The sequence below is a fragment of the Phocoena phocoena genome, chromosome 6 (assembly GCF_963924675.1).
Source record: "Phocoena phocoena chromosome 6, mPhoPho1.1, whole genome shotgun sequence".
Lineage (NCBI taxonomy): Eukaryota > Metazoa > Chordata > Mammalia > Artiodactyla > Phocoenidae > Phocoena > Phocoena phocoena.
The window spans coordinates 93,979,406-93,994,994 of NC_089224.1; the positions used below are offsets into that span (position 1 = coordinate 93,979,406).

At 40.2% G+C, this 15,589-nt stretch overlaps 1 protein-coding gene across 1 annotated transcript in view; it reads right to left on the reverse strand.

The window, feature by feature from the left end:
• The window catches only part of SUSD1 (sushi domain containing 1), a 114,275-nt gene that overhangs the window by 5,744 nt on the left and 92,942 nt on the right, over positions 1-15,589 (reverse strand). Inside the window, exon 14 of the mRNA XM_065879932.1 lies at positions 8,833-8,872. Coding sequence (XP_065736004.1) covers positions 8,833-8,872 — 40 coding nt within the window. The remainder of the gene's footprint in view (positions 1-8,832; positions 8,873-15,589) is intronic.

The window sequence follows — 15,589 nt, forward strand, 5'->3', positions numbered from 1 at the left end:
CAGGAACCTTAAAATAAGAGAATGAGAGATTTGACCACATTAAAAAGCATACACTTCTGTATACCAAAAACGACTTTAAGTAAGCTTAAAGGGAAAATGGAAAACTGGGTAAAATAATGAGAATAATTAATAAGCAAGGAGTTAATGTATAGAGTGTTACAAATTAATAAGGAAAAAGGCAAGTACCTCAATAGCAAGATAAACAAATTCTATCAAAAGGTAAATCATGTATAAAACATGATTACAGATGATTGATAAACCTTTGATCAACTGTTCTCTCTTACAAGTAAAAATGCAAATTAAAACACTGAAGCCATTTTTGTGTACTAAATTCCCTAGGGTTTTTTTGTTTTTGTTTTTAAGAGAAACTACAGTATTGGAGATGGTGGAAAGAATCTGGTGCTTTCCTCCACTGTTCGTTTCATGCAGTCTACCCAGTATTCCTCCCAATGTTGATCATCTACATCATCTCTATATTTTGTCCTGTACAGTTTCATCCTCTACAGACTTTTTTTTCCTCTATAGATTTTGAGTCATGGATTCATGATGATGGTAAGCTGAAGATGACTGTGGACACTGACCCATGTTCTGTACCTGCCTGGATTTGACATCAACTCATTAATAAGCAACATTTGTGTAGTCATCCTGCCATTTCTAAGCTCACACCCAGCCCTCATTTCCCCACACTGTCCACCGGGCATTGTTAAGTATTGGCTGAAGTCAAAATCCATTGTGCTTGCCACAGTTCCCTGACCATTTAGTGACTCTGTGCCAGAAGAAAGAAGAGCAGTTTCATCCAATCTGCTCATAGCTCCCATACTGACTGCTGGGAACTACGGCTTCTTCTCCCAGGTGGACACAGAGCCATCTCTTAAAGACCGTGCCTGGCCTTGACTTCAAGTTATCATCATGCACACTTTGCAAAATCTACCTCCCTTTCACAAAGTTCCATGCCCTTTGCTCATCCTCTGTCTTCCCACTTTTCACTTCGTCAAGATTCCTCAAAGATCACTTGCAGTGGTTTATCCATCTCATTTGCAAATTGTATGAGCCTGCTAGAATTTAGTGCTTCATCCATGGCAGAAGACTTTAATGTATGGAGAGCAGTTAGCTCTTCTCTAGTTTTCAAATATCAAAGAGGACATCTTTCACCCTTAGCAGGAAGCCCAACTATTCCTTACTCTCGAGGTATGTACTGGGAAATCATCTTTATTCATTCTGTATAACATGACTTGGGTTGTAGCTCCAGGCACAATTCTTGCTGGTAGAACAGTCCCTGGTTATATGTCTTTTTTTCTACATTATATATGTACTCTGTGAACATGAGTCAATCCAATCATGGTATAACCACATGCTTCTTTAGGGACTTCCCACATTAATTCCTTACTGAGAAAATGTATAACTGGCCAATGTGAATTACATTTTTCAGAGTTTTGCCATCCTCTGGTGACCTTCCCTTCCATGGTCACATGCCATGAAACCACACTTATTTTTCTTCTCAATCACTTGTAGAATATCCTTTTAGAAACCCAAGTGAGTGAGCCATGTGTTATATCCCAGATTCTCAGTGATTCATTCTTTTTTTTTTTAACATCTTTATTGGGGTATAATTGCTTTACAATGGTGTGTTAGTTTCTGCTTTATTAGAAAGTGAATCAGTTCTACATATACATATGTTCCCATAGCTCTTCCCTCTTGCGTCTCCCTCCCTCCCACCCTCCCTATCCCACCCCAGTGATTCATTCTTAAAGCGAGTAAATCCATGAGGCTTAAACTCCACCAGTCTCTGTAGGGTGGCTCCCCGAAGAGGTATAGCGCTCAAGAAGAGTGATAGGGATTCCCTGGGCTTATCCTGAACCTTTTCACTAATGGAAATATCACAGGTGTTGAAGAGCCAGTTAGAAAGGCCCTATTCCTACTCTCAGACTTCGTGACAGCTTGAGGACTTCCTATGGCTGTGGACATTTTTTCATGAATTTACACCAGCAGGGTCATTTCCTGAAAGCAACAATTCTGTTCTCCAAAAGGCACAAATAATTAGCACTGTGACTTCTCTTTAGTGTGTTAAATTTCTCTCTGCTTTTCTAGGCTTCCCTTGCTTGAATCCCCTGTGGAGTAGGAGATGGCAAAGGAGATCAAAGTAGAAAACTAATTTAGAGATAAGTAAAGCCTGATGCGTCAACAACATTATTGAATTCATTCTCTATTGCAGCTTAACAAATTACCAAAAACTTAGCAGTGGCAGCCATTTATTAGCTCATAGTTCCATGGGTCAGAAGTTCAGGCACACTGTGACTGGGTCCTCAGCTCAGGGTCTTACAAGGCTGAAATAAAGATGTTGAGAGGGCTGCATTTCCCTCTGGAGGCTGTGGGGAAGAATCTGATTCCAAGCTCATGCAGGTTGTGGGCTAAATTCAGTTCCTTGCAGTTGTAGGACTGAGGTCCTCATATTCTTACTGGCTGTCAGCCAGGGGCCACTCAGCTCCTACAGGCTGCCTGCATCCCTGCCACGTGGTCCCCTCCATCTTCAAAGCCAGCAGGAGAAACCCTTATGTCAAATCCATCTCTCCCTTGGAATCTCCAATTTCCCCTGTCTTTGACTTCTAGACACAGATTTAAAGGGCTAATGTGATTAGGTCAGGTCCATCCAGATAATCTCCCTATTTGGGACTTTAATTACATCTTCAAATCCTTTCACAGCAACAACTAGAATGGCCTTTGAATGAATAACTGAGAGAAAGTCGGTGTACCCCAAGGACCAGGAATTTGTGAGGCCATATTAGAATTCTTCCTACCACTATTATGAAGGTTTAAAATGAGTGTGACTTCCTAACATCATACACAAAAATAAACTCAAAATGGATTAAAGACCTAAATGTAAGGCCAGACACTATAAAATTCTTAGAGGAAAACACAGGAAGAACACTCTTTGACATAAATCACAGCAAGATCCTTTTTGACCCACCTCCTAGAGAAATGGAAATAAAAATAAACAAATGGGACCTAATGAAACTTAAAGGCTTTTGCACAGCAAAGGAAACCATAAACAAGACGAAAAGACAACCCTCTGAATGGCAGAAAATATTTGCAAACGAAGCAACTGACAAAGGATTAATCTCCAAAATATACAAGCAGCTCATGCAGTTCAATATAAAAAAAACAAACAACCCAATCCAAAAATGGGCAGAAGATCTAAATAGACATTTCTCCAAAGAAGATATACAGATTGTCAACAAACACATGAAAGGATGCTCAACATCACTAATCATTAGAGAAATGCAAATCAAAACTACAATGAGGTATCACCTCACACCAGTCAGAATGGCCATCATCAAAAAATCTACAAACAAGGCTTCCCTGGTGGCACAGTGGTTGAGAGTCCGCCTGCTGATGCAGGGGACACGGGTTCGTGCCCCAGTCTGGGAAGATCCCACATGCCGCAGAGCAGCTAGGTCCGTGAGCCATGGCCACTGAGCCTGCGCGTCTAGAGCCTGTGCTCCAAAACGGGAGAGGCCACAACAGTGAGAGGCCTGCATACCGCTAAAAAAAAAAAAAAAAATCTACAAACAATAAATGCTGGAGAGGGTGTGGAGAAAAGGGAACCCTCTTGCACTGTCGGTGGGAATGTAAATTGATACAGCCACTATGGAGAACAGTATGGAGGTTCCTTAAAAAACTAAAAATAGAACAACCATATGACCCAGCAATCCCACTACTGGGCATACACCTTGAAAAAACCATAATTCAAAAAGAGTTATGTACCACAATGTTCATTACAGGTCTGTTTACAATAGCCAGGACATGGAAGCAACCTAAGTGTCCATCGACAGATGAATGGATAAAGAAGATGTGGCACATATATACAATGGAATATTACTCAGCCATAAAAAGAAACGAAATTGAGTTATTTGTAGTGAGGTGGATGGACCTAGAGTCTGTCATACAGAGTGAAGTAAGTCAGAAAGAGAAAAACAAATACCGTATGCTAACACATATATATGGAATCTAAAAAAAAAAAAAAAGGTTCTGAAGAACCTAGGTGCAGGACAGGAATAAAGATGCAGACATAGAGAATGGACTTGAGGACACGGGGAGGGGGAAGGGTAAGCTGGGACGAAGTGAGAGAGTAGCATTGACATATATACACTACCAAGTATAAAACAGATAGCTAGTGGGAAGCAGCCGCATAGCACAGGGAGATCAGCTTGGTGCTTTGTGACCACCTAGAGGGGTGGGATAGGGAGGGTAGGAGGGAGACACAAGAGGGAGGGGATATGGGGATATATGTACACATATAGCTGATTCACTTTGTTATATAGCAGAAACTAACACAACATTGTAAAGCAATTATACTCCAATAAAGATGTTAAAAAAAAATAAAATAAAATGAGTGTGAGTGTATAAATGTGTATACATGCATGCACAAAGCATATTCATAGATAATGTACACACTAAGCTTATACCTTGATGTTAATCTTCTCTGGCTTATTTGATAAGTATTGCACCCACTATGCTTCTTTTCTCACCAGACTGTACTGTTGGTTCCCCAGTAATCATTCAACTCAATTCAATAAATTCTGATTGAGCACCTACTGTGTGCCAGGCACTGCTCCAGCCTTCAAATGCTCTCTCTCAAGCGTATGAAATCTAGTAAGAAAAAACAAGTATACCAGTGACTCAGAAGTGTGGCTGAATGGCTAAAGAGACGGAGGGAGAGAGATCCTGCCCTGTTGAGGAAATTTTAAAAAGTGTCAAGGAGGAGATGGCATTTGATTTTAATCTTGAAGAACAGGAGGGGTTGTAATAAACAGAAATTACAGGAAGGTTATAGGGCAATCCAGGTGGAAGTAAGTACATAATCGTATGAGCAAGACATTAAGGAGAGAAAGCAAGGGCCATATCCAGAGAAGAGCTGACACATTGGTTTGAATGGAGAAGAATGAGAGATGCAATCAGAAGGGTACATTGGTGTCCAACTGAGGCCTTGGAAAGAAGAAAAAGAAATACTGGAGAACTGTGGCGGGAACATGTCAGGGGGTAGTGTAGGCTCGAGTGAAGAGGGAAACCTGAACACTGTGATGGAAGATGAGAAAGAGGCTTGGCCAGCCATCCAAAGGCCTCTGCTCAGGGAGTGAACACAGAAATGACAACCAGAGAGGTCTGCCCAAGTGCAAAATGTGGGCTAAATGGGAAAGAGGAGTAGTCACTAATGACTCAGAGCTTTCATGCCTATGACTAACGGATGTTCCCTGGTTACAGTTTATCATCATCTCACGTATATCAAATGACCTTGCTCAGTGACTCAAGAAAGCACAGAATCATAGTACTTTGTGGCTGGAAGGGATCGCAGAGATCTTGGAGGAAGGCAACAGAGAGCCAGCCAAGTTAAATATAATTTCCAAGACACTCAGCTGATTAGTAGCAGGACTCGGGCAAAGAAGCCCAGGCCTCTGCACTTCCCATCAAACCGACTGCTGGCTCCCTGAGAGTCATCACAAAGCTCTTTTAGGGGCAATGTGCAAAAGGTAAGTAGCATAATTCATCAGAGGGCAAAGGCAAGAATGGGGCTGCTGCTTGGCATGAGTGAAACTGAAACAATTTGAGGACTTATTTGGATTCTAGTTCTCTCCAAATTACTTTCTGAAATGGCAGGCTCCAAAATTTTGGCAAAAGGAGACTGCCAGGTAAGCGCACAACCCATTCTGTATGTAGATGTATACCTGCTCGAGCTGCCTTCAAAATTTCAACATAACTGGGTTTTCTATTATCTCAGCTCTTTCCCGTAGCTTGAATTCAAAGGTTCAGACTCTCTTTCAACATGAGGGGGAAAAAGCACTGCCAAAAGCCACTTAGATATTTCCAAAGCAAAATCCTTCCTGTTAACTTAATCACAGTAGAATGACTGTAGCCAGCTCTTTGGCCATTACTTCTACCCAGTTTGAGTTTGTTAATCACACTGAACAGCTGCTGAAAGCAGTGGATTCTGGAAGCTATTGTATCTGTGCCTGTCCATGATGCTTGCACATCTCCATTCTTCTGGTAAAAGCACCTCTTTTCCTGTAGGAACTCCATCCCGCCCTTAAAGCTTCAGGGAATGGATTGGCAGAAAAATTTCCAGATGTCGGAATGCATGATTGTTTTTTTGTGGCCATTATTCAATTCTAAGAAAGGGGGCTTAGTCTATCTGCACGCAGAAATGTAAGAGCGCACATCTTTGTTAAGAGAGGCCCTCACTCATGGACATATATACACTACCAAATGTAAAACAGATAGCTAGTGGGAAGCAGCCGCATAGCACAGGGAGATCAGCTTGGTGCTTTGTGACCACCTAGAGGGGTGGGATAGGGAGGGTGGGAAGGAGACGCAAGAGGGCGGAGATATGGGGATATGTGTATATGTATAGCTGATTCACTTTGTTATAAAGCAGAAACTAACACACCATTGTAAAGCAATTATACTCCAATAAAGACGTTAAAAATATATAGAGAGAAAATGCAAAAAAAAAAAAAAAAAAGAGGCCCTCACTTATGATGCTAAGTGAAATAAGTCAGACAGAGAAAGACAAATACAGAATGATCTCACTTATACATGGAATCTAAAAAAGCTGAATTCATAGAAATAGAGAATAGAACGGTGGTTGCCAGGGGCTGGGGGTGGGGGAAACGGGGAGATGATGGTCAAAGGGTACAAACTTCCAGGTGTAAGATAATTAAGTTCTGGGACATATTCTAATGTACAGCATGTCGACTGTAGTTAACAGTACTGTACTACACACTTGAAAGATATTAGGAGAGTAGATCTTAAATATTCACACATACATATACACAGATTATACATATAAGTATATGCATATACCTATATACATAAATTACATATATATATGGTGATTATGTGAGGTAATGGAGGTATTAACTAACCTTACTGCGGTAATCATTTTGCAATAAGTACGTGAATCAAATCATCACATTGTACACCTTAAACTCACACGTTATATGTAAATTATTTTCTCAAGAAAATTGAAAAAAGAGAGAGAGGCCCTTGCGGCCTGGCAATCTTCAATCCAAGATGGCTGACAGTCAGGTAATGTGCCTTGCCCAGTTGAAAATCCATGCCCCCTACCCTTGTTGAAGTTGGTGTGAGTAGAGATAAAGACATGGGAAATGAGATTAGGGGATAAGCAGAAAACAAAGGAAGCTTATTTCTCCAGGTTCCTCCCAAACATTTCCTGCTAGGTACCCTCTACAGACAGGGTAACAAATCCCCCAATTGTAAGGCACCATCCACTGGAACCCTCCTGGAAGCACCCCAGCCTATTGTTTTATGATGCTCTGAGGTGAGGGACAGGATGTAAGGAGTTAAACCGATACTCTGGGCTAAGAGCAGAATTCCTCAGGCTGTTGCTAGGATTCATGAACCACAAGGAAAAGTTCCAGACTCAAAAGGTCATAAACTTGACAAGATTTCTGGTATTAGCTACAAACTAATAGAATTCTTATGAATCAAATCCAGTGGCTGGCTGCCTGTTGGTTTAAAGAAATGTACTGCCAGGGAAATCCCAGCCTGGCAAACAGGGACCTGTGATTGCTCAATCCCTAAGGCAACTCCGCCACCCAGATAACTGCCCCCATGAAGCAGACGGTTTAAGTTGTAGGCACTCAGTGGGGCTCCTTCTCTCTGCATCTCTTAGGGAAGGCTCTGGAGGAAAGGGACAAGGCTGCCCTCCCATCAGGCAGAGCCCGAGGCAGCCAAACTAACTGACCAAGTGACCCATTCTGCTGCCAGGGCAGGAGACGCTTGCCTTTCCTGTCCAGCAGGATGTGGTCCTTGTTATGGGCCCCCTGGCCACTGCACGGTTCTTTATCTTTTCTTCCTTTCTAAATGAACGTACTTATTGTGATTATCCACCTTTCCCTTTCATGTTATATACTGTGGTTTGAGAATGGTTAAGTTTGCCATTAATCATAGATTGCTAACAGATCACGAGAAGCGCATCTAGATTAATTAGATCAAGAGAGACGGATCATCCCCAGGAACGCTGGTCTTGGAGCTGGACTCAGTAAGAGACCCACCTTTGAGCTGTCTTCTACTTGGGTTCCATTTTTGGTTGTATGGAGGATAATTTCACTTTCTTAATGGAGGGTGTTTTTCTAAATAGTGTATGTGTGTGTGTGCGCACATGCTAAGTAGCCAAATGGTTGAAAGTAGTGGACTGCTTGTGGCTCTTTGTTTTGGTCGGCCAACATGGTTTTCTGTGCCTCTTCCTGATGGGGATCATGTCCCCCTCTCAGTGCAACCCGGTGAGGTTGCTGATCACACTGATCTGCCCCCAGCCAGCCATACCAGTAAGCCCCAAACCCAAGGTAGGCTAATCATACTACCCTATCTCCTCTTAATAGTGATTCATCCAATGGATAGTCACTTAGCTAGGAGAAGAGACTCCCTGAATTGAAAAACTATCTGTTCCCACTGAAGTGGCTAAGCTGGGGCAGCTGGTCCCCCCGCACCCCACCACCACCACATAGCTTATAGTAGAAGAAAATGAGGCCAACTCACACTTAGAGAGGAGACAGAGACAGATAGAAAGGGACAGTCCTACTTATGGTGTTGAGTCCCAAGTCTCAGTTTCTGGAGGCCTGGTGATGCCACTCTGGTTCTAATTCCATAAGTTCCCACCCCTCATCCTTTTCAGCTATGGTTTTTTGTAGGCTAGTCTGAGATGTGTTTTTGTCACCTGTGACAATTTAAAAAGAAATCTCATTAACATACACTTGATGCTGCAGAGTGGACAGAGGAGAAATAAGGAGAACAGTCTTAGGCAGAAAATGGTTTTACCTTTTACCTGAGCCCAAACTGCACAGGAGCTTCTTCTCACCTATAAAGGAAGACACAGCAACACCTGTCATTGGGTGGCATGTGACGTCAGTTTAAATAACACACTTTAGCCCTCCAAGTTGCAGGGTTTTATCTCTTATTTTGGACCACACGATCTTTAAAATCTCTTCTAGCTCTAACATCTTAAAATTTAGCCTTATGATCACCAAGTGTTCAAAAGGACTGGCGTGGGTAGCAGAGACAGGAGTGACCTTAGGAATGATGACCCTAAAGCTTTCCAATGGATCTCAGGAAGCACATGCTATGAGGAAAGAGCAGGGATGGTGGTAAGTTCCATTCCCCTTGCCAGCTCTCACCAACTGCCACTGACTGCCTGGAGAACTACAGTATGTTGAAAAGGATTCTGGGGTCACATCCAGGTTCACCAAGAAGTAGTAATGCATGTTATGTGCAAGGCAATGAGACGGGCTGGTATATATGAATACTTCACTTCTCTAGATGATATTTATCAGGCAAACTCAGTTACCCAAAACATAGCCAAGAACCAGGAAGAAAGCTAAAGGAACATGTATGAAAGCTCATCCATGGTAGAAGCAATCCACAAACTCATTGGAATGAAATACCTTCTCTTCTTCTCCCCTGCTGATATTATAGGCATATTTGTCTGTTAGGAATGCTAGGATTACCATTGATTTATGATAAAAGTCAGCAAAAAATTCCCCAGAGGACACCAAATAGTAGAGGTTAAAGAAAGATCCCTTCAACTTCATTAAGTAATTCTCTTTCAAGTGACAGCCTTAGTCAGTCTGGGTTTATTTTATTAAAAATTGAAAAACTATATTTACACTGATAAATTCTGGGAAAAGCTTAAAATGGCCACAAGGTTTTGAATGTGACTAAATTTTGCCTTGATGCTTAGTGCATCAAGTGCATTTAATAAAAGATAACATGCAATTCCTAAATACTAATGATGAAAACTCTGAAGGAGAAATTAAGGAAACACTCCCATTTACCACTGCAACAAAAAGAATAAAATACCTAGGAATAAACCTCCCTATGGAGACAAAAGACCTGTATGCAGAAAACTATAAGACACTGATGAAAGAAATTAAAGATGATACAAACAGATGGAGAGATATACCATGTTCTTGGATTGGAAGGATCAACATTGTGAAAATGACTATACTACCCAAAGCAATCTACAGATTCAATACAATCCCTATCAAACTACCAATGGCATTTTTCACAGAACTAGAACAAAAAATTTCACAATTTGTATGGAAACACAAAAAAACCCCGAATAGCAAAGCAATCTTGAGAAAGAAAAACGGAGCTGGAAGAATCAGGCTCCCTGACTTTAGACCATACTACAAAGCTACAGTAATCAACGCAGTATGGTACTGGCACAAAAACAGAAAGACAGATTAATGGAACAGGATAGAAAGCCCAGAGATAAACCCACGCACATATGGTCACCTTATCTTTGATAAAGCAGGCAAGAATATACAGTGGAGAAAAGACAGCCTCTTCAATAAGTGGTGCTGGGAAAACTGTGCAGTTACATGTAAAAGAATGAAATTAAAACACTTCCTAATACCATACACAAAAATAAACTCAAAGTGTATTAAAGACCTAAATGTAACGTCAAACACTATAAGACTCTTAGAGGAAAATATAGGTAGGACACTCTATGACATAAATCATAGCAAGATCCTTTTTGACCCACCTCCTAGGGAAATGAAAATAAAAACAAAAATAAACAAATGGGACCTAATGAAACTTAAAAGCTTTTGCACAGCAAAAGAAAACATAAATAAGACAAAAAGACAACCCTCAGAACGGGAGAAAATATTTGCAAATGAAACAACTGACAAAGGATTAATCTCCAAAATATACAAGCAGCTCATGTAGCTCAATATCAAAAAACAAACAACCCAATCCAAAAATGGGCAGAAGACCTAAATAGACATTTCTCCAAAGAAGACATACAGATTGCCAACAAACACATGAAAGGATGCTTAACATCACTAATCATTAGAGAAATGCAAATTAAAACTACAATAAGGTATCACCTCACACCAGTCAGAATGGCCATCATCAAAAAATCTAGAAACAATAAATGCTGGAGAGGGTGTGGAGAAAAGGGAACCCTCTTGCACTGTTGGTGGGAATGTAAATTGATACAGCCACTATAGAGAACAGTATGGAGGCTCCTTAAAAAACTAAAAATAGAACTACCATATATGACCTAGCAATCCCACTACTGGGCATATACCCTGAAAATACCATAATTCAAAAAGAGTCATGTACCACAATGTTCATTGCAGCTCTATTTACAATAGCCAGGACATGGAAACAACCTAAGTGTCCATTGACAGATGAATGGATAACGAAGATGTGGCACATATATACAATGGAATATTACTCAGCCATAAAAAGCAACGAAATGAGTTATTTGTAGTGAGGTAGATGGAGCTGTCATACAGAGTGAAGTAAGTCAGAAAGAGAAAAACAAATACTGTATGCTAACACATATATATGGAATCTAAAAAAAAAAAGAAGGTTCAGAAGAACCTAGGTGCAGGACATGAAAAAAGACGCAGACATAGAGAATGGACTTGAGGACATGGGGAGGGGGAAGGGTAAACTGGGACAAAGTGAGAGAGTGGCATGGTCATATATACACTACCAAATGTAAAACAGAGCTAGTGGGAAGCAGCCACATAGCACAGGGAGATTAGCTTGGTGCTTTGTGACCACCTAGAGGGGTGGAATAGGGAGGGTGGGAGGGATACACAAGAAGGAGGAGATATGGGGATATATGTATATGTAAAACTGATTCACTTTGTTATAAACCAGAAACTAACACACCATTGTAAAGCAATTATACTCCAATAAAGATGTTAATTAAATAATTAATTAATTAAAATAAAAGATAATATGCAAGAGTAACCAGTGAAGGGTATAGTTCAAGACACTGAGGAAGAAAAAGGACCTCAGACAGCAAGGCAGTTACTAGGGAACTGAGTGTATTAAAAGAGAGAAATTGAAATGGCAAGGTGAAGAAGGGAGTTCATTAAAATGGAGTGCCTTGATCAGATGTGCATTTTATGAAATACATGATGGCAGTAGTATGGAGCAAGGAGATAGGTAGAATAAGAGACAAGAAAATGAGTTAGAAAATTGATGTTCAGACAAGAGATGTCAAAAGCTAAACAGTGTTAATGAAAGAGATGAAAGGATGATCTTAAATGGCATTAATGGGATAGAATTGACACAATTTAATGATGGGCTGCACAAGAAGATAAGAAAAAAGGGAGGAGACAAGAATTATTCCTAGATTTCTGTCTTGACAACCGGGAACATGGTAATGATGTTTATTGGGACAGATATACAGAAGGAAAAACAAAAAGGGGAACTGGAAAACTCACACCTCCTGATTTACAAAGCTACAGTAATCAAAATGGTGTGGTACTAAGAACCTAGTATATAGCACAGGGAACTCTACTCAATACTCTGTAATGACCTATATGGGAAAGGAACCTAAAAAGGAGTGGATATATGTATATGTGTAACTGATTCACTTTGCTGTACAGCAGAAACTAACACAACATTGTAAATCAACTATACTCCAATAAAAAGTAATAATAATAAAAAAAAGTGTGGTACTGGTCTAAAGACAGACATACAAACCAATGGAATAGTATAGAGAGCCCAGAAATAAACTCTTGCATATATATCAAATGACTTTTTTTTTTGGCTGTGCCTCACAGCATGCAGGATCTTAGTTCCCCGACCAGGGATCAAACCCATGCCCCCTGCAGTGGAAGCGTGGAGTCCTAATTACTGGACTTTCAGGGAATTCCCTCAAATGACTTTTGACAAGAGTACCTAGACCATTCAATGGGCAAAGGAAATCTTCAAAAAATGATGCTGGGAAAACTGGATAACCACATGTAAAAGAATGAAGTAGGACCATTACCTAACACCATATACAAAAATTATCCAAAATGGATCAAGCCTAAATATAAGACTTAAAACTCTTAGAAGAAAACACAAAGGAAAAGCTTTGGGAAATTACATTTGACAGTGATTTCTTAGATATGACACTAAAAGCATAGGCGACAGAAGAAAAAATAGGCAAATTGGATTTCATCAAAATTAAGAACTTTTGTGCATCAAAGGACACTATCAACAGAGTAAAAAGGCAACTCACATAGTGGGAAAAAATATTTGTAAATCACATACCCAGAATATATAGCAAGCTCCTAAAACTAAACAACAAAGAAATAAATCACTTCAAAGATGGGCAAAGGACTTGAATAACCATTTCTCCAAAGAAGTTACACAAATTGTCAAAAGTACCTGAAAATAAGCTCAACATCATAAATCATTATGGAAATGCAAACCAAAACCACAATGTGAAGCCACCTCACATCCATTAGGAAGGCCATCATTAAAACAGAAAACAGCAAGTGTTGGGGAGGTTGTGGAGAAAATGGAACGCTTGTGCACTGTCGGTGGGAGTGTAAAATGGTGCAGTGGCTATGGAAAACTGTATGGGGATCTTCAAAAAGAATTAAAAAAATAAAATTACCAAACGATCCAACAATTCCACTTGAAGGTGTATACCCAAAAGAAGTGAAAGCAGAGACTCAAAGAGATATGTGAACACCCATGGTCACAGGAGCATTATTTGCAATTGCCAAAAGATGGAAGCAACCCAAGTGTCCATCTACAGATCATGGATAAACAAAATGTTTATCCATACGTACAATGGAATATTATTCAGCCTTAAAAAGAAAGGAAATTCTGAAACATGCTACAGCATGAGTGACCCTTGAAGACATTATGCTAAATGAAATAAGACAATCACAAAAAGATAAATACTGTATGAGTCTACTTATACAAGGTAACTAGTCAAATTCATAGAGACAGAAAGTAAAAGGGTAGTTGCCAGGAGTTGGGGAAGAAGAGGAGGAATGGGGAGTTGTTTAATGCATACAGAGTTTGTCTTGCAAGATGAAAAGTTCTGAAGATTGGTTTCTTAACAGTGTAAGTGTACTCGACACTACCAAATTGTTAGTTTAAAAATTGTTAAGATGGTAAATTTTATGTGTATTTTACCACAATTAAAAATAAATATTAAAAATTATCACTGCTAAATGTCTGAGTATCAGATGGTGATTGTTGCATTACCACCATCTTGTAAATATATTAAAAACCATTGAATTGTACACTTTAGAATTATATGAATTGCATCTCAGTAAAGCTGTTTTAAAAAGAAAAATAAATAAATAAACCACTACTGATCTTAATATGACTGCAACACTAATATATTTGAAACCCACAGGGGAAGTAATAGCAATTCGAATATGTGAGTCCAAATATAAATTATTTCAAAGAACAAGCACGTGTTCCGCTTAGCTGTATGAAAAAGAGGCATCAATGACATCACAGGAAAGTTCCCTATAAACTAGAATTCTTATCGTAACCTCCCACCTCATTCTCTTTGTGCCCCAAATTGATATTGATCCACATTGAAGCCCTAACCCCCAATGTGATGTTATTTGGAGGTAGGGCCTTTGGAATGTAATTAGGTTTAGATGAGGTCATGAGGGTAGGGCCCACATGATGGGATCAGGGTCCATAAGATGAGGAAGACTGATCAGAGATCACTCAGTCCCCACCACATGAGGACACAGCAAGAAGGCAGCTGTCTGCAAGCCAGGAAGAGGGTCCTCCCCAGGGAACCAAAGTAGCCTGCACCTTAATCTTGGACTTCCCCGTCTCCAGAACTATGAGAAATAAATGTCTGTTGTTTAAGCCACGCAGTCTATGGTATTTTGAAATGGCAGCCCAAGATAACTAATACACCCTCCCAGACCAAAGTCTCAATCTGAGACAGCAGCTCTCTGAGCAATCTCTAAGTTGCACACATATGGTACTGCTCGTGTTGTCTATGGCTAGAAACACCAAGTCAGGATCTCTGGGTAATTTTCCAGCAAGGAGGCCTTGTCTAAGTCATAAACACCTTTGGAACAAATTCAGGGCAATATATTCTGGACTTTAGTCTTCCAACTCTTAATCCCTACATAATTGCCACAAAACACCACCAGAACTTTTTGCTACTTGGACATATTCTTAGTTTTATATCAAGCATGATAATGGCGCATTTAACTTGTGTCCTATACAGAATTTAATTGCGTGTTTCAGTTTTAAATATGTGATGAACCTTACACGCAAGATGGCTCAAATTCATCAGTCAAGAGATGTTTCTATTAATATTATTTTTTCTAGTTTCCATTACCAACCGATATGAATTGATAGCAAACCTTGAGCCCTCCTAGGGCAACCATCACAATGTTTCTTCTAGATCTTCCACCCCTGACTGACCCATCCAGCTCTTGCTATTCTGCTTGTCCAGCTCATTATATTTATTCATTCTTTTTTTTTTTTTTTTTGGCCACACCGCATGGTAGATGGGATCTCAGTTCCCTGACCAGGGATCAAACCCGCACCCCCCTGCATTGGAAGCACGGAGTCTTAACCACTGGACCGCGAGGGAAGTCCCCATCTATTCATTCTGTAATGAATATATCGTTGTATGTCTCAAGAAAGAACAAGCACTGGAAAAACATAGCCTTTCTAAGGATGGAGAGAGGAGAGTGAGGCTTACGCAATAGCCAAGGAAATAACGGAAGCAGAAAACAGAGCCAGAAAATAGTGCTGAACTTAATCTGCCCCTCCCGCTGGC